This window comes from Suricata suricatta, chromosome 1, assembly GCF_006229205.1.
Source record: "Suricata suricatta isolate VVHF042 chromosome 1, meerkat_22Aug2017_6uvM2_HiC, whole genome shotgun sequence".
NCBI lineage: Eukaryota > Metazoa > Chordata > Mammalia > Carnivora > Herpestidae > Suricata > Suricata suricatta.
In genome coordinates, this window is record NC_043700.1 from 2,407,826 (window position 1) to 2,432,968 (window position 25,143).

General features: G+C 44.9%; 1 protein-coding gene across 1 annotated transcript in view; it reads right to left on the reverse strand.

The window, feature by feature from the left end:
• CSMD1 (CUB and Sushi multiple domains 1) overlaps positions 1 to 25,143 on the reverse strand; it is a 1,512,254-nt gene that overhangs the window by 83,644 nt on the left and 1,403,467 nt on the right. Inside the window, exon 65 of the mRNA XM_029933196.1 lies at positions 15,222 to 15,407. Within this exon, the coding sequence (XP_029789056.1) occupies positions 15,222 to 15,407 (186 nt within the window). The remainder of the gene's footprint in view (positions 1 to 15,221; positions 15,408 to 25,143) is intronic.

Below are 25,143 nucleotides of genomic sequence, written 5' to 3' on the forward strand. Positions count from 1 at the left end.
CTGTCATGCTGGGCCAGACGTGAGTGGCCAAGGTGCACAAAAGATCAAAACCGTATTTTGGATTATTCAGTGCTAACTCCCCCCTTCCCAGCATTGCTGAGGCAAATCTGGGCGTTTCTTTTGATATTCATTTGACTCTGTTTACCTGGTAACTGACCTTGGTCAGCTGCTTTGTTTTCCCACCTTGAAACCTATATAAGAGACAGTTTTCTGAATAAAGCTCTCTCTCTCTTTCGCCTGATCGGAAAACCGTGAGTTCTGTTACTCTCTGTGTCTCCCTCTCCTGCCCCCTTTTTCTCTCCCTCCCTCAGGAGAAGAACCCGAAACAAGATTCTCTGCCCTGCTGGTCTGGGCAGACGAAACAGGTACCACCGAATGCCGAGGCCCCGGCCTGCGGGTTACAACACTAAGGAACCCAAAAAAACCAATGAGCCCTAAGGAATTACTACCTATGAAGGTGTCACAAAAGGCAGTGCCAGAGGTTGCCTTGGGCTGGTGGCAGGTGAAACCCCAATCCTGTGCCCAAATTCTGGGCCCTGGGGGAGGCAGAGCCCCTTTCTGGGCCCCAAATACCACCTCCATTCTCCCCTTGGTGTTTCTGTGAGGTGAGCGCCCAGGTCACACAGGTCAGAAGCCTGACAAGGGTCTTCATGGCTCGCTCTCCCCCACCCCCACAGGCGGGGTCAGACCTGAGGCCCTCCCCTGCCACGCCCCTCTCTCACAAGCCCTCCTCCCACGCCCGACCCCCTGTCACCACACACACTCAATTTCCGTGAGACACTCCACTTGCCCTTAAAAGAGTTAAATATACACATTTCTCTTCTTGCACTTTTTCATTAAAAATCCAAAAGTTGTCCTCCTACATTTAAATCAGTGACACTATATGACAAGCAAATAATGGTAACTTTTATACCTTCAGTAAAAAATTACTTTCCTTGGATCCAAGGCAATAAGAATTAAAAAAAAAATTTAACAATTCCAAGTACTAATTTTCACAAAATGATTGTCTGCTCCCAAATTTCTTTCTTTCTTTTTTCCCTTGAGCTGTTCCTGCTACTCCACAACCCTCACAGAAACATGCTCCAGTTTGATTTTATGTGGGAAAGTCCTTTATAACTAATCCTATCATGTTTAACAGCAGCAGAATTTCATTGTCATTTTATTAACAGCATGTAATTGATTAATTAAAGGTATAATCTTTGTAATCATTTTAAAGGAAAAAAGTGGCATTTCACTGGATATACATTATGCTCTATGTTTTGATAAACATTAATGATACATTAATGATATATGTAGATAAGGCTTTTTTATTTATGCCATTACTGATCGTTAGAAAGTGGCAAGTTTTAGTATCAACTTCATTGCTATTTTTTACTTTTTATAAGTGTTTGATTAAGATATTTTGATCATGTGAGGCGCCTGGGTGGCTCAGTCGGTTAAATCTCCGACTTTGGCTCAGGTCATGATCCCGCAGTTTGTGGGTTTGAGCCCTGCATCGGGCTCTGTGCTGACAGCTCAGAGCCTGGAGCCTGTTTCAGATTCTGTGCCTCCTTCTCTCTGCCCCTCTCCCATTCATGCTCAGTCTCACTCTGTCAAAAATAAATAAATTAAATAAAGGTATTTTGGTGATGTTAAGAAAACCTAAGATCTATAAGCCAATGATAAAGGACATGGTTTCGTGTTATCTCCCAACACTCCATACTCATCTCTGGCTCTACAACAAATATAGCCATTGTTCTAACCTGTTTGACAGGCACTCCTTAAATTTCATTGGCAAGAAGTCTTGGAAGCAGCTAGACTTTCGAAGAGAAGGCCTCTTGTTTCTCTAACCTTGCACTGACGGCCTGTGCTTTTATCTCCATTTGGGGCTCTGGTTGATTTTGTTCTGTTTATTTATTTTTGGTGGTGGTGGTTTCCTTTTTTTTTTTTTTGCCTCCACGCACAAGCGGTTAGCAAGGGATTATTTAGTGACCAGAGTGTTTCTGTTCTTAATTTTTTATTTCTTCCCACCCGGTGGAGGCTTTGAGGGGAACAGAGAAAAGAGGACAGAGTGTAAGGTGTCGGAGGAATGCGAAGACAGGCCACGCCCAGGGAGGGGCAGTGGTGACAGGCATGGGGTGTGCTGGCGCTCAGGTCCTGACGCCACGCCCAGCACGTTGACTCTCCGCAGACACATGGAGATGGAGCCTGGGGGCTGTAGCTAAGAATGAGAGTAAACCTGAGTCGTGAGTGATGCCTCCGGAGGGCTGGGATGTAGGTGCGAGTGGGGGCCCAGGGGACAGGGACTCGGGACGCAGGGACCGGTTCTGCGTGGTCCCCACCCGGCCCCTCCAGGCAGAAGCCGGCGGGACTGAACACTCGCGCGCCCTGCAGACGTACAAGACAAAGCTGGTCGGAAGCCAGCATAACGTGGTCTGAAAGCCACCGTGCTGACGCTTTCAGAGAAAACGCTTCATTCCTGATGACAGAAGTGTCTCAGACTGGGGCCCCGGGGGTCTGGCCGGGCACCTGCCAGCCGTCCCCAACTCCCTGCAGTCACTCAGGCCATGAGCGCCGACAGCGCCTCTGCAGACTCGGGTCTGTGCGAGGCTTTCCTAACGGTCCCTTCCGCTTCGCATATGTGCCTGTGTACGTACTGCCGGACAGAGACAGGGAGGGCCGGTGGTATTACTGCTTGTTGTGCTGGCGGACAAGCACGTGAGCCTGGGCTCCCCCAAACCCGCCAGAATCCTCGCCTGTGTCCCACGTCATGTTTCTCTGACCCTGAGCTGCTCTTCACCACTAAAAACAGCGTGTTTATTCTACAAATGACCAAAACCACTGACACCAGACCCGGTTTGCAGGATTAAATTAATGAGGAGTCCGGACACACTGACCTGTGAATATTGCATAAATAATGACATAAGGTGTTTTGTTTTTTTTTTTAATTTGAGAGAGAGATTGAGAGAGATGGGTGGAGGAGAGGGGCAGAGGAGGGAGAGAGGGAATCTTAAACAGGCTCTGCACTCAGTGCAGAGCCCAACTCCGGGCTCGATCCCATGACCCTGGGAGCATGACCTGAGCCGAAAGCAAGAGTTGGACACTCAACTGAGATACCCAGGCACCCCAATAATGACATACTTTTTTTGAGAGGGAGAGACAGGACACAAGTGAGTGAGGGGCAGAGAGAGAGAGAAGTGGGGTTCACCCAAATTGAGGCTTGTGCTCACCTGATGTGGGACTCAAGCTCATGAACCATGAAATCACGACCTCAGCCAGATGCTTAAGGACTGAGCCACACAGGTGCCCAAAAATGATATAATTTTTAAAGAATGTTTTAAAATGTTAGTTTCTCTGGAAAATGTAGCAAAAGAAAGCATTCTGTTCATATAAATGTTATAAATAACTTTTTATGGCAATTCTAAGTGAATAAATTGCCAGGTCAACTGCAGTGAAGTCAGATAATTTTACAAAGACAGGTTTAGGGGCACCTGCTGACTCTTGATCTCAGGGTCAGGCGTTTAAAGCTCATGCTGGGTGGAGAGATTACTTCAAGAAGGTTTACTTTATATTCTGTCCTTAATCAAATCAGGAAATGCAGATTTTCTTCTGTCATATTAAAGAAAATAACTCTCAGAGAGCTATTGTCACACAAGGAGCCGTGTCTTTGACAAATTCAAGAGAACACGGCCCCTGGCTGTCCCCAAGTACTTGACATCGTTAATAGCGTTAAGTGTTGATGTGCTTCCCACAGAACCAATCCCTACGTGATACTTCTTAAATCAGCTCCGTGGAAAAGCACAGATAATACAAAGACCTTATGCACACACACGCACGCAAGAACACTTTTCTCTGTCGTGTGAACATTTAGGGGACAACATAAAATATTTTGCATTTTACTTGGGAAAGACTTGCTTCAGATTTTACCCTGAGTGATTGTTTGTTACTGACTCCTTCAGCCAGTGGCAAAGCAGGAAGGGTAACTGCTGTTTTGTAGAAGATATTCAGACACCGACGTATTTCCACTGTAAATAAAGCCTGGTAGCCTCCTCTCTCCCCACAGAAATTACAGAAACGTATCACACATTTTCTGGGGTGTTCCGATCAGCTCCTCCATGGAGGGATGAGACTTCCTTTCCTCTTCTAACAACAGGTTTCCCCCATCATGCTCAGCAGGGGGAAGTGCTTCTTATGACCAAGTTTTAGTTCAAGCACATTTAATTAGATTTGTAAAATCATCATTCGATGCCATCCCAGGAAAATGATTTAATCGACCTCGTGAATGTTCTACATGCTCACAACCTGGGTCAGTTCTCACCATGCCATCAATGATCTGTCCTCACTGGCCAGGGGGGCGAGAGGCTGTTTCCGTTCTGGTGCCTTCGGGAAGAGGCACAAGCCTGCTTTGACTTAGGTAAATAAGGAATGTAAGGTCTTTGAGTGAAAGCACTCTACAGAGATGGTTTCCATGCAGTCCTGCATCCTCCGGTTCCAACGCTGCCCTGGGAGGGAGCCCTGCCACAAAGGCTGGGTTGAAAGCGTGGGATTCTCAAGGAAATAGATGGTTCTGGATTTGTGTGTTAAGCGCAGATGTTAGCCAAATCCTTAGCAGGTGAGTTGTTCAGAAGAAGAATAGCGAATTCACAAAGAGTTCAAATCACAGAGTTTTAAAAGGGAACTTTTAGCAGGTAACTTAAGAGCTCACTGAGAATGACCAGCTTTTCACTATCAGACAAAAAAAAAAAATGTCTCAACACTTCAAAGCCCCTAAGCGGCCCCTCCCCAACATTCCTGACAGAATCTGAACACTGAACATCCTCATGTTCTTTCTGGTCTGGAATTGCCGGATTTCTTCTCATTCAATCACGAAGTTTACAGAATCCTCTTTTTGAGATCAGACATTTTTCTGCCCCACTCTTATTTTGCTGCTGTCTTAGTCTTAATAAATAGATCTTAGCAGAGTCAGACCCTAGAGCATTTACCTAACTGTAGCTAAGTAAAAAAAAAAAAAAAAAAAAAAAACCCCAAAAAACCCCGAATATTCCAACTCTACGCCTAGCTTAAAGGTAAACACCTTCCATGAAATCCGATTTCAATAACAAAAAAAGATACTACTGAATTAACTTCATCTGCTTAGTAATACTGGCAAATATTGTTTAGCATTTTTTTGTAATTCTATAATCAAAGTTCCCTACTAAAGCTATTTTTTTCAATTACATAAAATGGTTTATTTTTTAATTACATGAAACCAACTCCCAGACAGAATGAAAACAGTACTGATAATCGAAGTGTAGATTTCTAGTAAAAAATCTTAGTTTCACTGTTTCATCCACTGGGCTTACTACAAAGGAATCTACAGTATTTACATCAGCGATGCCTGTCTTTTAAAATTTCCTTTTTCAGTTGTTTCTAAACATCCCTAAGGTTTCCTGCTGTGGCCATTTGTCTTGTTTTCATCCGTGTGTTTTTTCAGTTCTGTAAGCTGCACAGATAAGGTTGCAGTTTCAATTGGCACCAATATCCAATGCCAAGCCAGCTCCTACAGTTAGGAATATCTTCAGAGTTTTTGTGGAAAGAAAATTATTTGCTTAAAAATAGTTTATGCATTTATTTAAATGTTCTCTCCCATTTCCCCTAGTGAGAATTTCCTTCTTCTGTTGTTTTACGTAAGAGTCTAACGTCTCCAGGGTAATTTGTAGGGAATAAGGAATATTCCCTGAATCCTAACATTATTGTAAATGTAGCATAGTTAGCGCCATGAGAGCAGGGCCAGGGACCCGCCCCAGAACTCGTGGACGCTATCATGGAGACAAACCATAGAAGCTAGGGGCTGGCATGGAAGCCAGGGGACACCCAGTGGAGGTAAGCCTGGCATGAAATGCTATGAGTGGATGGACACGCTTGCTTTGGTCAGATCCTCGGTCTTTAATACTTGGAATACAAGCCTGCAGACATCCCCGGGACAAGGTAAAAGAAGAGTGTGAAGCCACGGATGCTTCCGGAAACTTGGTGGTCTGTTGCTGTAGAGGGGGTGAGGGAGGCATGGTAGAAGTTGGTGCATGAACAGACGTGGCTTAGATTCAGGGTTGGGTGAAGTGCAAGCTGCGTCCTCTGAAGGTCTGGTACTCTGGTGACAGGATGACATTACTGTGGCACAAATCCATCCCACTGACACACGTCCTTGCTGCTAAGACTCCACATACATGGCGTCAGATTATTTTTTTCACCATGAGACGTCAGCATGAGTGACAGATGTACGGAAACACTCCCTTTGGATGGTAAATTATCATAACATGTCAGTAACCAGCATCACCTCCTGCTGTGGGGACACTGACTTCAAGAACTCATAGGTAGAAAGGTGTGGTCATTTTCTTATCTCTCCATAACTTTAGGTTTAGAATCGTTACCTGAAAGTGGAAATGCCATATACTTTTATTTAGTACAATGAATAGACTTAACCATTCATTAAATGTAGCAGAATAGAATAATCAAAAACTTTGACATCAATACACACAGAGAACATGCGGCGTGACCACTAACGCGTTGTGTATTTGATGCACTAGTTACTCAAAACTATAGATATAAAACTACGCACAATTTCAATTTTTCAGGAGTATTTTGCATTTCAGGAAGGGTGCGCTCGGTGCCTGAAGCCGGTGTGGAGGTATTCTGGAGCAGAGCGACACGCACAAGGAGCAGACCCTGGCCAGCAAGGCTCGCCTGGCACACATCTCAGCCTGCTTGGCCGGGAAGAGGCCCAACCACCCAGACTCAGAGGGAGAACACCTCTCATGTCCATGAGGCACACTGGTTCCATGGCAGCAAATTTTAAAAAAAAGTTGTAAAAAGCAGTTTCCTTACATCTCGTCTGACAGGGGCCCCGATACCCATTCTACAAGAGATGGCTGTCAGCCGAACGGACAATGCACCTGTTCTCCAGAGTTTATGCTGCTCAGAGATAAATCAATGATAGCTAACATACTCCATTACTCAGGGGCCGCAAATGACCTGCAGAAAACAAGACTCGGATTTACCATGGGGGCATTTACGTGCAAACTTTCCTATGTTTATCAAGGCGCCAAGGGGAACCTGCTCACAATCCAATGAAAACACGAAAAGCTGGACTAAACCATGTTCAGTCTTTGCAAATGACATAAAATAAAAGAGGCAGAAAATCATACAGCAGAACGCAGCTGGCCCTAACGCAGAGGCTGAATCTAATCTGAAACAATATCTAAACTCCACCAGAGCACCCAGATCCCAAGAAGACATTTTCAGTAACAGCGCATTTGCGCGATCTTAACGTGCAGCCTCCAGCCCCTTCCCCCAGCAGAATATACAGCAGTGAAGGTTTCACACTAATGGATGGCCACCAGAGAGAGGCCTCCAGGGGCTGGTGGCAACTCCTCTCCGGGTACCCAACGGCCCAGACCCAACCCGGAAAGCATTGCGCCCTGACATCAAGGGGCAGAAACCCGCCCAGCACCTCGTGGCTGTTTGACAACTTCGCGTAGGCTCACATAGCACGTCAGGTCTCCGCCACAGGGTGGGTTCTCGGCCACCCGCCAGCTCTGCTCCCCAGGTCTACACCGGGGCGGGCTGGGCACGGGGTGCGGCAGTGCTAGGGGACACGGCCCGCGTCTTCCACGCCTGGTGCCAACTGAGGCTCGGAACTGACCTTGTGTTCTGGGCGATCTTCCAAGTCTGGTACCAGCCAGCCTTGCTTGGGAGGTGGAAATAGCCATGTGCCTCCTCTCACCGGTGCAGCAATGTCCTTGTCTTCCTTTAGCTTTAATATGCATTCAAATACCACGCACGCGTGTGATGGTTCTGTATTTAGATCCGGGGGAACTGCACTCTTCCTCATCAGCTTTGCTAACATCTTAGCTGAAATCCCTTGTAAATGCCCCCGTGGGGCAGGACGGGCCCGGGGTCAGTGCTGCTCGGCAGGGCCCCGCCTCCAGCACCGACGGGCTGGGTCCCAACTCAGTCCCGACTCTGCCCTGGACTGGCCGTGCACCCTTGGGGCATTTCCACCCCTCCACCCCTTGGGGCTCCAGTCCCCATCTGCATGATGGGGATAACAGTGCTCCAAGGGCCCAGTAAAGGGCCCGGCCCACAAGCCTGTGAATGCTCATGACAGGGCCTGGCACACAGTAGAAAGTCACGGAAGCCCGAGGTGGAGCTGGTGCCTTGACGCAGTGCTCAGCAGTGTGACGTACGATCAAAGGACGTGTGTCAAGGCACAGTATCACATGTACTCTACCCTGAAAACGGGGGCAACCAGTAAAGACAACAACAGAAGCAACTCTTAGGCCGTCTTCTAGGGGACTATGTGTATAAGTACATGTCCTCCGAAACATGTTATACACAGTATTCCTATATTTATAAACACATATATAAATGCACACAGATATTTAATGTAAATATATACACATGCATACTATACACGTGTTTATTTGTGTGTCTATAATATAGATGGAATAAATACAGATTTATATATGTATGCACACGTATATGTTATTATTTATACAAGTGTATATATGATTATATATAGCTGAATGCATATATGCACCTACATGTTGTACTAACACGGCCTACAGATAACTTATATACAGATAACTTACATATAACCTTAGTTTTTCTATGACCGGGCTCCTTACAGGTCACAGAAAGCTGTTTGTTACGACTTTATCTTGTTCTCCCTCTCCTAAGATATACAGACATTCCATTTAATCATGTAATGTGCTCACGGCACCTGACACACAGAGTAGGTCTCTGATAAACTGTTCATGTCAAACTTACTCCGCTGACTAATGCCTTAATATTGGAATTAGGACTTCGGATTCGTTTTTCATTAGAGGGTAATCTTAATGGTTTTGCATGAATCATATCTTCCAGCACCCAAATCCAGTGCTGGTAAAAATTAAAATGGAGAGAAATGAGCCCCAGGCACCTGCCGAGGGGTCGTGCGGGGACGTGGGCGACTGTGCACAGCCGGCAAACCGAAGCAGTTATTTACTGCAGCCTTCACGACCGTAAACCCAGTGGCCAGAGGGACTGATTTTATTTGCCGTCTATGTTTACTCGTTATCAAAGCTGAAGCGTTTCTCATCACCTCAGAGTCAGGGCTCTGATTCACATATCACTGCAGTCAGCAAGGAAGCAAAATCGTGTCCTGTCTACAACGTACACACAGCAACCTGGTCTTGAAGAAAAAAGCATTTCAGAGTTCAACCGTACCCAAATTTTCTGACTCAGAGGGAAAGTTTTATGCTTCCTCTGTACAGTTTCTTTAATTTAAGAAGTGAAGAAAACACCAGTCCCCCCCCCCAAATTAAATAGGTTTTCCGAGTCCTTGAATACCAAGGAACTTAAACGAAATGTCCATCTCTCCCTTGTAAACAACCAATAGACAATACAGACACCAAAAATACTGGGAAGTTTGAAACGATGCTCAGAACGTTCGGCGCTAATTTTCCATTTTAGTACAAAAGTCATTTGTATCGTCTTACTGAATAGCAGTTTCAAAAGCTTTAAAATGTGAAATAGCTTTGTTTCCACAGAACAACCTTTTCCCTGAACATCCTGTAACCTGGAATCCTCACTTCTACGACGAACACAACTTTGCGATTTAATTTTTTATTGGAGCCTTAAAGCAACTGTCCATCTAGAATATGTATTTTTGAGACAGAAAAATTCAAATGTGTGAATAAATTAGACCACCCTATACGAGTTTATTATGTTTCACATCGGCACAGAATAGTTCTCTTAAGTGATGGAACATTTGCCTTTGAACAGCCAAAGGCCCCTCATTCCTGATTTTTCCAGAAAATTTTAGACGTGAATTTAGACCACGTCCTTGAAATCACTTGGATCTAGGATAAACCAAAGGCGGCTCCCTCACGTGCAGTCAGCGATGTGACGCTTCCCAGAGGGAACTGCATTCTGGGTTGTAATGGTGCCCCTGCGGGTCTCTGGCTCAGTTCCTCACACACAGACTTCGAGGTGTGAGATTCCTAGGGGTGGGACGGACGGAAGCAGAGAGCAGGGACTCTCTCTAGGTTTCCTGGAGCCAAATCCCCATTGGAGACTTACTATGTCTGACTCCAGCCAGCTTACCCACCATCCCTCTGAAGTTCTCATCGTCCAGTGGGATAGTGACTGCAGATCTCCTACGGGTTACATGAGGTGATGTGTGTCAAGCCTGGGACTCCGGCCTGGACGACGGCAGGAGGTCCAGGACTGGTCCTACACGCGCTATTAATCGAAGCGGCGTGAACACCTACAGCTGCACACAGTGAACGGGACCGGTGGGGCTCCAGGCTGGACTCCGTAGGAGAGGGGGCTTGGGGACATGTGAGCACACTGCGTCGGCCTGGCCTGGACACAGCGCAGGCTGGGCCCGGGCTCCGCTGGCACAGCTAGGGGACGCGGCAGGAGGAGACACGTGAGGAGGACGTCTGAGTCCCCACCGACTGGCTGCGGGGAGACCGGAGTGTTCTCGGGCCCACAGCCGAGCCCGGCTCCTCTTCTCTCTCTGCTGTCTATATTTACCCCGCCCCAGTGGTTTCTCCACGATACTGGGGGCGCTCACTCCACCACTCCTTACCCTCGTCCCCACTCATTAGGAACCTGGTTGATGCCCGGTCCAATGTCCACAGTCACCATTCAGAAAAGTGGTCCGATCATTACCATTGTCTCCCCAGACCAGAGGAAGAGCAGAGAGAGAGGGAGACACAGAATGTGAAGCAGGCTCCAGGCTCTGAGCGCTCAGCAAAGAGCCCGACGCGGGGCTCGAACTCATGGACCATGAGATCATGACCTGAACGGAAGTCGGACCCTTAACCGACTGAGCTGTCCAGGCGCCCTGAACCGCATCGAATCCTTCCTGCTATGATTGCATCGGGCAGTTTGTCTGAGGTCCGTGCCCTGGTGCGGACTCCAAGTGCAAAGGCTTGTTTCAGGGACCTGCCTCTGCCAGCACTCGGGAGCCCGGTGTCCTCACGGAGCCCACAGCACTGAGTGGACTGAGTGAACAGCACCTCCCAGTGTGGCCCCTCGGGCCCCCTGGTGTGTCTCACACCCTTCCTCCCCAGGATCCAAGCATTCTGTCTGCTTCATTGTGAAATGCTCTACCTCTTTCTTTCTCTGCTCCCCAACGAAGGACTTAGAAAGCTATGCTGTGTCTCCTTTCCTCTTAATTCTGTCATAGCTGGCTCTTAATGTTGGAGTTTTGTGATGCCAACCCATTCACTGGTGAATATAAACCATTTGCATTGACATTCTGGAGTCCAGGCTGTAAGCAGAGCTAAAAATGTGGGGGTACATCACTGCTTACCCCAGTGAGGTGTGGCTTTAACACTTAAATACAGACATAAACCCAGTTTTCATTTATACACAGGCATCCTGTTGAGCACATGTTCAGGATGAAAGAACAATATTACAGTGACCGACTAACGGCTCTTGCTCACAGCACCCACCTGTGAAGTCACAGGCACCTAAGGGAGGCAGCCTTTAATTTCAATCCAAAGGTAATGCTTTATCAGTTAAAACAGAATGTCAAAGAAAATGTCACTGAAGCCGTGTGTCTGTGATCCCCAATAAGCTGGGTTATCTTTAGGAAAAATGATGGCTGCAAAGCTTTCCATTCAGCTTTAAAGATCATGGAAATATCCTGGTCCATCAGGACATTTTTAGTAAAATCAATTATGTCCCTAGAAATGTTTACGATGTACAAGATCGATTTTACAGGAAAATGCGAAGTATTCTTTCAACTACGTGTCTAAATTGTTGCATTCATACTAAAGACATTCTGAAAAAAGTCTCATTTTGTATTGTTTTAAGCAAATAAAATAGAGAAGTCAGTGTGGCATTGGCCAAAGAATGGACACATGGGCTGGTGGCGCACAGTAGGAAATCCAGAAACGGACCCAGTGGACCGGTCTTGGCAAAGGGGCAGAAGGCAACACAGCGGAGCAAAGATGGGCTCTCCACAAGCAGGGCTGCAGCGCATGGACGTCCGTGCGCCAAGGCGCCCACGGGGCAGGCCCTGCACCTGCCACAAAATGGACTCCGAAATCCACCGATGACCCATGTGTGAGTGTAAACCTCCAGAAGGTAGCAGAGAGGAAAACGTAGGAGACCCTTGACTGCCGGGGTAACTACTTAAGTACAACACCAAAGGCATGTGCCATGAAAGAACCGGTAAGTTGTTCTCCATGAAAACTGAAAACTCTGCAAAAGACACCATCAGGAGAATGAGAAGACAAAACGTAGCCTGGGAGGGAATACATAGGCAGGACATCGCTGACAAAGGACCGTTAGCCACACAGACAAAGAACTCTTAACACTCAGCGATGAAGTAAAGAACTTTTTTTTCAAGAAAAAAAAAGGCAAATGCCCTAAACATAAACCTCACCAAAGAAGGTAGACAAATGGCAAGTAAGTATATGAAAAGATGCTCCACATCATGTTATCAGGGAAACGCAGATCAAAACAACAAGGAGGTGGGCGCCTGGGGGGCTCAGTCAGTGAAGCATCCGACTTCAGCTCAGGTCAGGATCTCACAGCCTGTGGGAGCCCTGCATCCCTAGAGTTGCTTCAGATTCTGTGTCTCCCTCTCTCTTGGCCCCTCTCTAGCTCATGCTCTGTCTCTGTCTCTTTCAAAAAATAATTGAACATTAAAAAAAAATTTAAAAACCCACAGTGCTAGAAAGGCTGAACTCCGGCACCCTGGCAACACCGAATGTGGGTGACGCTGCGGAACGGCAGGAATGCCCACTCACTGCGGGCGCGGGTGCTGAGTGTGCAGCCCCTTCGGAGAAGGCTCAGCAGTCTCTTAGAAAACCAGACTCCTACCCTACGATCCAGCAATCACGCTTCGTAGCATGTATCCAAAGGAGTTGGAACTTATGTCCGCATAGCACCTGCACTCGAATGCTTAGAGCAACTTTGTTCATAAGAGCCAGCACTGGAGGGAACCACGGCGCCCACAGTAGGTGGGTGGATACATGAACTCCGGTCCATCCAGAAAAGGGAGTATTGCTTAGCACTAAAGACACAGAGGCCATCGAGCCATGAAAAGACATAGAGGAACCCTGAACACGTATCACTAAGCGAACAAAACCAGTATCTGAAAAGGCTACGTAGTGGAAAATTTCAACGCTGTGACCTTCCAGAAGAGGCAAACTGTGGAAAAAATCAGTGGCTGCCCACGGCTGAGGGGCGGTGGGACGGGGCTGGGTGACAGGCAGAGCACAGAGATTTTCAGGGCAGGGAAAATGTCTGTGTGGCACTATAATGGTTGAAACTCACATTTATCCATCTTTCCAAACCCACAGATTGTACGATGCCAAAAGTGAAGCCTAATGTAAGCTATGAACTTTGGGGGCCCAAGATGTATCAAAATAGGTTCACTGGTTGTAACAAATGAACGTCTCCATTTGTTGGTGAGGGATGTAGATAATGGGGGGAAGGGTTTATGGGAATCTCTGTACTCTTGGCTCAATTTAATTATAAACCTGAAGTTGTTCTTAAAAACAGCCTCTTAAAAAAAAAGGATGTGACAATAAAAATTACATTTACATCATATACATAGTTGCCTTGTCATTGATCACGTCTTTCTCACTCACTCTACAAATTTTAAACGGCTTTGCCTTTAAAACCTAGCATACCCTTGACATTTTAAGCATAGCACCCAGAGAACTTAGAAAAACAAAACAAAACAAAACATTAATGCCTGTTTTCCATCCAAGACTAGTTAACTCAGAATCCCTGAGAGTCAGACCTAGACAATAGCACTTTTTTACAGCTCCCTACATGATTTCCCTGCGTACCCAGGATATGAAACCTCTGGCAGAATGAAAAGGACATAGCATTCAGGACTGGAGAGAAGTGATTTCAATCCTAGCCTGCAAACTAGTAGCTTTTATTTCATCGGTAAGGTTGTGTGTGCCCTTCCTTTTCAGAGCCCTCAGGAGATTATGGATAAGCTATCTAAAACATTTGGCACATAGTAGTCCCTTTATGTTGTTAGGCAATCTTAAAAACAACCTCTAACTTAACGTGCAAAGTAAGCAGGGTCTTGAACACCTAGAAAATTGTTTTCACCATCAGTAACCCCAAACTTAGTGTTACTGTCATCTATGGGGTTAAACTCATTTTGAAGAAATAATTTTATTTAGGACTGATGTATCTTCTTATTCTAGCCTCCTGTACTATTTCTTAATTGCAAAAATACTTTGTTAAATAAAAATAGAAATATTACTATTGTCTCAGTGGTATCTCATTGACTGTCAGGGAAAGCAATAATGATTTGAAAAGTAAAAATAAATAGATGAAAATGATTACAAGGAGAATAAGTATGGAGGAAAGTCAACTATATTCTGCAAAAATTTATGTTTGTAGCTAAGAACTTTAAATAATATTAACATGACCAAAAATACTATTCGCAAAAAGAGTTCACTAGACTAATGGTATCATTACAGATCATGTGGAAACATGTTTCAAATTTCTTCAGAGCAAAAACACTGTTATATGTAGAACTATTATGTAGTTTTCAATTTTCAGAAATTAGGTAGTTAGATTATTTCCAATCTGAGGCTAATTTTAGTACAGCTGCAATGAAAGTTTTGGTGTAAATTGTGTGTGTGTGTGTGTGTCTGCGTGTGTGCATTTGTGTGTGTGTGTGTGTGTGTGTGAACTTTTGTTCTCTTTGGCTCTGTGTTATGGACTTAATTACTATTTTTTTTTTTGACTAGAGTTCTAGGGGCGCCTGGGTGGCTCAGACGGTTGAGCATCTGACTTCGGCTCAGGTCATGATCTGATGGTTCATGAGTTCAAGCCCGGCCTTACCGTGAGGGCGTCACGAAGAGGCGGGAGGTGACCGGAGGCTCCCTGGGCCTCTGCCGTCATGTCTGTGTGGAGACCCGCTGCGGGGCTGCCGCCTCTGCCCCCCCTCGAGTCCCCCACCCACTTCAGACGAGCCGCACGGTCAAGGTTTGCCAGAAACATCGGAGGCTCCAGATCCTGCGGCAACCGGCCTGGCTCTCCGGCCCACTTCTCAGAACCGGACCTGACTGTGTGGTTGGCGGAGTTCACACTGCAACCTCCCCAGGACGCAGGGACCCCGCCCGCACCTGCCGGCAGGGCTCTCTGCACGCCTTGGGGTCTGGGGTCCTCACACCCGTGACTCCTGCCCCTGATCGACCCGCAAACGCGCACGGCGCTTGAGCACTCACGTGTGCACGCAGGGGGCCTCCCGGTGTTGTTCCACAGCCCGTCTTCCCGGCACACGGCCGCCGCGTGCTGGCCCGCCGCCAGCGTGAAGCCCTCGTCACACTCGTAGGTCACCTTACTGTCCAACGTGAACTCGCTGCCCGTAAACGAGCCGTTTCCCGGGGCCTCGGGGATTCCGCAGGACACGGCTGGAAAGAAACGGCACAGAGGCGGAGTTACTCTTACAGGACCTTCTGGCTCTGCTTTTTATCTCCAGTACATAGACAACTGGGAAAATATTGTATCTATTTTTTTATGTTTATCTGTTTTTGAGAGACAGAGACAGAGCATGAGTGGGGGAGGAACAGAGAGAGAGGAAGACACAGAATCTGAAGCAGCTCCAGGCTCTGAGCTGTCAGCACAGAGCCCGACGCAGGGCTTGAACTCATGAATCAGGAGAACATGACCTGAGTCGAAGTCAGATGCTCAACTGACTGAGCCGCCCAGGAGCCCCTAGATCTTTACACTTCTAAAGCGTGGGATCGGTATACACATTTTCAAAGCTTTAAGGATCTTAAGAGTTAGTGAGAAGCCATGGAAAATTGCTCAGAAAAAATAGGCGTGATTAAGATCATAAAAGTAAGTCTGAATGCTGTCATACGGTTTAAACCACTGAGGTCTTTTCATTTTGACATCATTTAATACTGGAAAGAAGGGATAAAACGGTATCGCTCCCATCACAAAGTTTACCGATGTGCTGGTGCCGGGATTTCACAGGGATCAGAACGGAGGTGAACCGTCTGCCCTCCCTCGTCCCCCGTGACCCGTTCTCCTTAAAGCGCCGCCAGGTTGTGATAAAAGGCACATCACTTAGCCGATGTCATCAATGCATCCACAATCACAGTATCTGTTACCTTATAAATTATCCGTTAGAAAACAGGGCCTGAGGAACCGAAATATAGGAGAAGAGGACATTACCTTGAGCTGAACAGCTCAGTCCTTAGACGCAGGCCTGTTTTCAGTGTAAGACCAGGCCAGAAAGCAGTAGGAAGGAAGCAGGCATTTTCTAAGATGTTTCTTTATTTTTAAGAGAGAGATAGGGTGGGGGAAGGGGCAGAGAGAGGGAGACACAGAATCCAAAACAGGCTCCAGGCTCCAAGTTGTCACTTCACAGAACCTGTCCTGGGGCTCAAACCCACCAACTACTGAGATCATGACCTGAACCAAAGTTGGACACTTACCCTACTGAGCAACCCAGGAACCTGATCAGGTTTTTAAAAAAATGTTTATTTATTTTTGAGAAAGAAAGAGACAGAGCATGAGCTGGTGAAGGGCAGACAGAGAGGGAGACCCAGAATCCGGAGCAGGCTCCAGGCTCTGAGCTGTCAGCGCAGAGCCTGACACAGGGCTCAAACTCACCAATGTGAGATCATGGCCTGAGCCGAAGTCGGAGGCTTTACCTACAGCCACTCAGGCGCCCCTCATATACACATATGAAAAAACATATATATGAAAAGTACATATAAAAATTACATGAAAATATATATGAAGCATACTATAACAAAAATTTGCAGTAACCAGGGGACAAAAGAATCGTAGACATATAGACATCATTTTGAACAAAGCATTTTAAGTAACCTCTGGCTTTGCAAAGCACTTGTAAAATGCTCCTCTTAATTTTTCAATGGCAGTGAATGTCCCTTGTGATTGGGTCTCTCAGGATCAACAGTCTCATGTTTCCTCAGAATTCACTCAAAGAGTCATTTGCTCCTTCTCCCAAACCTTAATGTCCCTCCCGCTGGCTGAAGCGTGCCAGGTCCAGTTCCCTTCCGGCTCTCATTTGGGGTGAGAACCCGGTGAAATGACATTTCTCTGGCAGGTGAGATGAGAAAGATGATGTTCTACAAACATCCAAACAACTCTACCTTGAAGGGACTCCTATCCTGGAAGCCAAAACAGAAAAGGTTTCTAACTTCTGTTAAGTCTGGAAGCTTATTTCACACGTGAGCCCTGACTCCAGGGACTTCTCAAGACCCACTTTCTGTCATCTGATCAGTCACTGGGAATCTTCTTTTGGCCTTGAGCGATGGGTTTAGCCTCTGTAGGGTGTCAACAACATGCTGTTTGGCGGGGCTTAAAAATAAAGGTTGGCAGTCAGTCAGCCATGAAATTCCAACACTTCTGATTGGCGGGAGGTTGGTGGTAAGATCCTTACAGACTCCCTGATAAGAGAGACTCCTGCTAATGTCTAGCGTCAGTTCTTCTATTCGCTCCTTTCAGAAAGTCTGCATGACTACTACGTGTCAGATATTGTTCAGATCACTTCTTAAGTGTTAATGAGTAAAATGTATGCGACTTCCAAAATATTCAGCATGTTCTTACTTTTATTATAGCTGAAGGGAATACCTCTTCTTAGTATTTTCTTAATTGCACTAATGTAGCATCATATTTCCTAGGCAACCTAGGCAAATCACCACATACTCAGCCTATAAATTTATCTTCTGTTGAAGAGCACAGAGTTTAAAGTCAGACTTCTTGATTAGTTCTTGTCTCTGACATTTGTCAGCTTTATGATTTTAGTTCAGTGACAATGAATGTCTGCAGGTTAATAAGGGCCACCTCAGAGGTAAATGTAAGGAGTCAATGCGATAATGTATACAGAATAAAGAGCATCTGTTGATACAATGCAAGTATTCATAAATAAGAAAACAGTATGGGGCTCTTGGGTGGCTCAACTAGTTAAAAGTCCTTGATCTTGGCTCAGGTCATGATCTCACAGTTCTGGGATCGAGCCCCATGCCAGTCTCTGCACTGTGAGTGGGGAGCCTGCTTGGGATTCTCTCCCTTTCTCTCTGCCCCTCTTCCACTCTCTCTGTCTCTCAAAAAAATTTAAAAAATTGAGTTGTGAGGATTAACTCCTTGCATCTATTACTCCTTGTAATCTGTTTATTAAAGAGACTAAGGAGGAAATCAGTTCTAAATTAGCCTATTTCTACTACATAGCTCATGAAATGTTTAACATTTTGGTTTTAAATATATAAATGGAAGTGCTCCAATGCCCAAAGTCACACTCTTCTTTTGTAATACAAACTCTCCATGGGATTTTCTTTATTTACGTATTTAAGACCAACCAGTAGTCATTCTTGTCTTTGTAGGTTTAACACCTCTCTGATTTTCTTTCCCATTTCCCGTGACTGCCCCCTATAACTGACAATGGCCCCTTTCTTTCTGCTACCCACTGAATTTCAACTCTGCACAATTTGCTTTGCTTCTTTTTCTTTCTCTATTTTTCACCCCTCAAAAAGCTCTTGCGCTTTGACTCTCATGTTAGGCTTGTGACTCTCATATCTTGACATCCACTCAGTCCACTTGGTGTTATCACCTCAAGTTGAACAATGCCCACATCTCAAACTAAATGTGTGTAAATCCTGAGGTTGTCACTGGACTTTCACTGTAGCTGCCCTCACAAATTTTCTCCCAGGAAATCAGGTTAGATTATTTCATTCACTTCTTGCTTACATGGCCCTGATATGGTTGGTGGCCAAGTGTTACCTGGTTATTTGAACATTTGTTTCACACTCTATAGGTACCCTAGCTCACACACCCAGTGTCTCAAAATACAATGGCTACCTCTTCATTTCCTGAACCCTACTCACAGGGCTAAGGCAACCCAGAGAGAGATCAGCCACCCACACAGTGAAGGCTGGAACAAAAACAGCATCCAGCGGCAGGGATCCCTGTGGACTGGTTAAGGTAAGAGGTGTATTTAAGCAATAAGTTCAGAAACAGGACATTCAGGCAATCTGATGGGCGCCATGTTTCTAACCACAAAACCTAGTTGAACATCAGGAGCATAAACAAAAGTGAACTGCATATAAGCTTAGGGACTGGAAGAAGGGAGAGCCCAGGAAATGCTCTGTGAAGAATATGATGTGCTCAGAGGCACAGAAGAGGGGCTGCTGGGCAAGAGAGCAATGCCGACCCTTCACACGTCCTCCCTAGGGCATCCTGAAGAACGACGCAGCCACACAGCCAATGCCTCAAATGACAACGGATTCCTGAGGGGCCAAAAGTATATACTGTAAGCATCTAAGAATTTTCTGATTAAAATTTATGTATGTTGTGTGTAACTTTACATACATACACATATAAATATAAATTAAGAATTATAATAGAAGAATATCCCACTTGCCATCGATAATTTGGTTCTACTCCATAATATCAGTGCTTGCATTTTTTGGTGTTACTAATCTTGTGGCCAAGTAACAGTGAATTTTTTATAGTCTACTAAGAAAAGTAGCGGAGACAGATAATATAGAAATCATGTCACTTATTATGCACCACAAAACTGTCAGATAAAGATTTTTAAGACTTTTAACAATATTTTTCCTGACTACAGAATTTTGGGTGTTTTTCTGTGAGCCTTTGAAAAATGCTGTTCTGTTTTCCTTGGACCCACCAGGGTTTCTGATGACAAATTTACCATCGCTTGAATCCGTATTTCCTTGTACATGATCCATTGTTTTTGCTTGACTACTTTCAAGATTTGTTTTCTTTGCCTTCACTCTCAGATGTTCAACTATGATGTGCCTTGGTGTGCATTTCTTTGGGTTTCTGGTAATTGGGGTTCATTTAGCATTTTGACTGTTAGGTTTACATATTTTGCCAAACGAGGGAGGCTTTTTGCCATATCTCCTCAAGCACTTTCAGTCTCTCCATCTTTCTGCTCATCTTCTGGGACTCTGGGAACACAAGGAGCAGGTCATCTGCTATGGGCCCATGGTCTGTGAGGCTTGGTTTATTTCTTTTTAAGCATCCTTTCTCTATGTCTTTCAAAGTGGGTACTTGGTGTCAATCTTAAGTTCAGAGGAAAGAGGTACTTTCCCGTCTTCTCCATTCAGCTGTCGAGTCCATCCACTGAGTTCTGTTTCTTTGTTTGTTTCAGTTATCATATTTTTTTAGTTCTAATCATTCCATTTGGTTATTCTTTGCATCTTCTATTTCTTTGTTGGGTCTTCCTATTTGTTTCATTGTTTATGCAGACTCATGTGCATAATACAAAGCATGCTCATCTGCATCTCGACCCTTGGTCATGGCTGCCTTAGAGTCCTGGAGCGTTCCAGCAACTGTGCCATCTAGACACTGGCTTCTCTTGATGGTCTCATCTCATTTAGTTGATATCTTCCCACTTTTTGGTGTGACAGGTGATACTGTATTAACACCTGGATATTTTGGCATAATGCCTGGACGCATTAACCTGGGAACTACCTTCCTCACATCTGAAGCCCCAGGGCCCTTTCCCATTCCTTAGCTCAGGCTGGCATGGATACCATGTTATCTTTCTGTCTTTGAACGCTCATGTATTTGGGGTCTGAAATGAGATTTTCTTTTTCCCCTGTTCATCTGTCTCATGTCAGTTCAGTTTTCAGACCAGCTAGAGGAATCTTGAAGAGGACCGGAATTTTTCTCCCTCCCACCCCAACCCAGTGAATGGACTGGGACACACTCAGAGGCTAGAATCGGCAGGACTCGATGTGTGCAGGTGGGGATTCAGGTAGGGGCAAGACAGAGAAGTCTATTAAGCAACCAGGTGACTAGAGACTCATTTTCTGAGACAGGATAGAGAGTTCTCCCTTGGCATTGAGGCCCAGAGGTGCAAAAGATGTTCAGTGGGGCAGTTGGCTTATGCATCTGGGTTTCAGAAGAAAGAACGGGGGCAAGCATAGAGAAAGAGGTATTTCTGGTAACTATTGGCGGTCTCCATACAGACTCCCTGAATCACTCTAGACTCGACCCTATCCACAGATTGCATGGCTGGACTATAAACTGAACATGGCATCCTGTAATCTATGAGTAACTTTGAAGGAATGGCAAAATAGCAAATTCTTATCTTTCACTCAGTCTTTCTGGTGAAATGACTTGTCCCTGTTTATTTACTGATACATAATTTATTAAAATATGTACCATGGAACTAATTTGTTGGAAGAATAAAACATATCAGCACATTACAGATGCAGCCCTTCTAAAAGAAGACATGGAATAGCTTTCCTCAGATGCCTGGGGAATTGATTTCTCCCACAAAGATATCTTCATAAATTTAAATGTTAGGTTGTACTTTAAAGTTTTATAAGTTTTACTAAAAGTAAATATATTTTAAATTATAGATGTATTCTTTTCCTACAAATTACTTAATTTGAATTATAAAATAAATTCTGTAACTTGGGAATGGCATAAAGCTTTAGTCGCATTTTAGAGATAATGATTCTAAGCTCAAAGTTAAGCAACTGTAAGTAACATTGGTAGTTAGTGGGGAAATGATGCCAAATAGGTAAATAAATGCATTGTCTTTCTTGAAAAAGAGCCAAGGAGCCCTTAATTATCCCATAACTAGGTAGCACTCTAATATAACTTGTAATTGGAATTTTCAAAATGACATCTTTTGTTACATTAAAAAAGAGGTTTCAGGCTTCCTGATATGTCAATCACTGTCCTCCCCAATATGATATAAATGGAAATAAATATGAAGAAGAATTGAGAAGGATGAGATAATATGTAATGATTTTATGATTCAATCAGCGGTGACTGTTTCTAAAGCAAGAGTTTCCTGCTAATAATTTAGTTCTATTTCAAATAGTGGAAAATATTCTTGAGATCCATGGGCACAAAATTCCTAAATTTTCCTTCATTTTGTGCAGAACCCGAGCTAAACAGTTGACATTAGAAGAGAGTGAGTTGATCACTTAAAGTCATTTTCTGCCTGAATGTCATAGGTATTGAGCACAACTGGCCAGAGTCTGACTTTTCTTTTGCAAGAATAAAATCCCTTAAGAAATAAAACCTAACATGACATATAAACCCAGAGTATGTTGTAGTAGAAATGCTCCCTGCAGATATGCAAGATTGGAGTGATGGGGTCAACACATATACTAGTGCTTTCAGTGGCTAATGACTTTGTGCTCTGAGATCCGTTGCAGTTGGCAAATACTATAATGGTTAGTCTTAAGAATCCTCATCTGTAGGGAGTACCTCGGGGACTGAGTTGAGCACCTCATTTCAGCTCAGGTCATGATCTCACAGTTCGTGGGTTCGAGCCTCGTGTCAGGCTCTGTGTGGACAGCTCAGGCCTGTGTCTCCCTCTCTCTCTGCTCCTCCCTGCTCATGCTCTGTCTCACTCTATCTCTCAAGAACAAATAAACGTTAAAAAAATTGAGAATCCTTACCTGTAAATGAAGTTTCTCTAGGTCATCTGTATGGTCTCATCTCTAAAAGTTTATAATTCTTCCCCAAAGCTTCCTCAACACATTCAAGAGAAATGCCCTTGCCCCTTCAGCCACTTCCCCCTGCTACACTGTTGTATGGTGTCTCTTCCCAAATTAGCACAACATAAATATGGAAGACAAAAGTAAAGGCAGACCTCTAACTCCTTCTTGCAGGCATGTTTAGGAATTCGGCCGGGAGCACGTGAGGCCCAGTGGAGCAGCAAGCATGTCCTCTGACTCTTGACACTTCACGTTATTTTTAAGAAGTCAACATACAATTATTGTGTTTAACACAGACTTTAAAACACAGTTAAAATGTCTGCCTAGCTGTTAATAGTTCCTGTAACCTTGTACTGGGGTCCAGTTCTCCGTTAAGAGGGTCAAGCATCTAATTAGGGTTCCCATGAGTACAACTGAGCTTGTTGTGTGGCCAGAATCTGCAAACTATGGACATTCCAGTAATCACTCAAGCAGACGCATGATGACTTCTGCACGACAGGCTTGATGAGGACCCACCAGCAGAAAGTGGCACTGAGTACCGTACAGCTCGAGAGTGTGGCTTTGTAGTACACACTTGACTCCCCGGCGATTTTGTCAGGACCTCCCACCTGACTCACACCAGCGAGAGACGGTGTGGGACGTAATCAGTGAGCCTTGTGTACCTTTGCTGAGGGATGAGAAGGCACCACATCCTCGGCCATATGAATCTGCAGGCACAAATGTCGCAAGCTGGCATACAAGCATATTGAATTGGATCGACAGACATTTATGTACTCTTCGTTTTCTCTGTAACTTGTTCCCTACAGCCAGTGATTTTAGGTAGTAATATAGGTGATCCATAAAATGAGTAAATTAATTAACATTTAAAACAATATATAACAAAGGGTAAAATATGGTTCAAGAGTTTCTGCATCAAAAAGTATAGATCAGCATTGCCAATATTTTCTAGGTGAGGAGTCAGTGTGTTGAAAACTGTAACACAATGTGATTATGAGGAGAGGACCACACTCCTCTACTATTAACCTCTACTTCAGACAGTAAAGTCAGGAAAACTGTCCAGGGCAAGCTGAACAGTGCTAGGCTTGAGGTCCCATTTTCCGAACACAAAGCAAATCTAGGTGTCCTGTGTCACTGGCGCTGTGCCTCTGTTTCGCGCCCAACATCCAAAGGTGGGCTCTGGTGTGGGAAACGTATCACAAGTACACATACGCTTGAGAAATAAAGTTTGTGTGATGATTTCATATTGATTTCTCTTTAAAAATCTACAGGAACCAGGATGGAATATTTGAAAGAACATGGATTCCGAGATAGGCACGTCTGACCTGGTTATTTATTTGTTTAGGACTTAGAAAATTTGGGGCACCTGGTGGCTCAGTCAGTTGAGCGTCCAAGTTCGGCTCAGGTCACAATCTCAGGGTTCATGATTTGAGCCCTGTGTCAGGCTCAGTGGTGACAGCTCAGAGCAAGGAGCCTGCTTCCAATTCTGTGTCTCCCTCTCTCTCTGCCCCTCCCCTGTTCTCTCTCTCTTTCTCTCAAAAGTAAACAAACACTACAAAATTTTAGAAAATTTAGAAAATTTATATGAGCTTTTGATTCCTTATCTGTAAAATAAGAATCATTTCCGGGTCCTCATCAGGGTGACCCTGGCAGAACACATAATCTAATGCATGTAGCAAATCATCGGGTGCACATTAGTTTCTACACAAATGGTAAAGTTCATGATTTCAGGATAGAAAGCATCTTTCTTCAGATTTAACATCAAGGAAAGCCTTCTTCAACTCTAGAGTTAACCAAAAATGCAATCGGCATGGAAGAATAGGTTTCCTGTCCTCATGGGTACGGAGGAAACGTGTGAGGGTCTATCCCTCAGACCTTCTGTGCCCCTGTCAATAGAGATCAGGCAGTGCTTGGCTCAAAGCGGAGACGTGCCAGTTAACCCTGGCCATGAGGGGAGCCGTCAGGGTCTCCTCGGGGCCCGGAGCAGGGCTGCAGGCTCTTGAGAACCAGCAGAGACCCAGCAATCCTCAGCGTCCCGGGCCCAGGACGCACTTGGTCACCCGCACAGTGAGGTGGCAGACAGACCATATCACTGAGAATCTCCAGCTTCAGATGACATCATCTCCTTTATTAGTACAGTACCTGGCATTAGTACAGCCTGCTTTGGATTCTGTGTCTCCCCTTCTCTCTGGGTAACCCCTGCTCATGCTCCGTCTCTCTCTGTTTCTCAATAATAAATAAACATCAAAAAATTAAAAAAAACAATTTTGAACATATAAAGGTCATGTTGAATGTGAGCATTGATAGTATATTTCTGAACCTATTATTATTATTGTTATTATTAAATTGTCCTTCTCTTTCCTGATTTCCCGAGTACTTCTTAAAATAACTAGATAGTAGGCAATACCTGATGCTTAGCCAGCAGCCAACATATCATTGATATCATGCTGAGGCAGAAAATAATGGTAAGAAAAACCACAAGGAAAAGAATGGTAAGAGAGGAGCTAAAATACCTGAATGACCACTAGGCCAGGGACCCAATATGTCATGCTGTCTTCACTCACTCACCGTGGACAGGGGTGCCGTCGACACTCATAAGAGAGCACACACGAGCATCAAAAACGTCCTTCCACTGGGTGTGAGGGACAAAGAGAAGCATTTCTGAAAACAAGGGCAGGCTGGGGGAGGT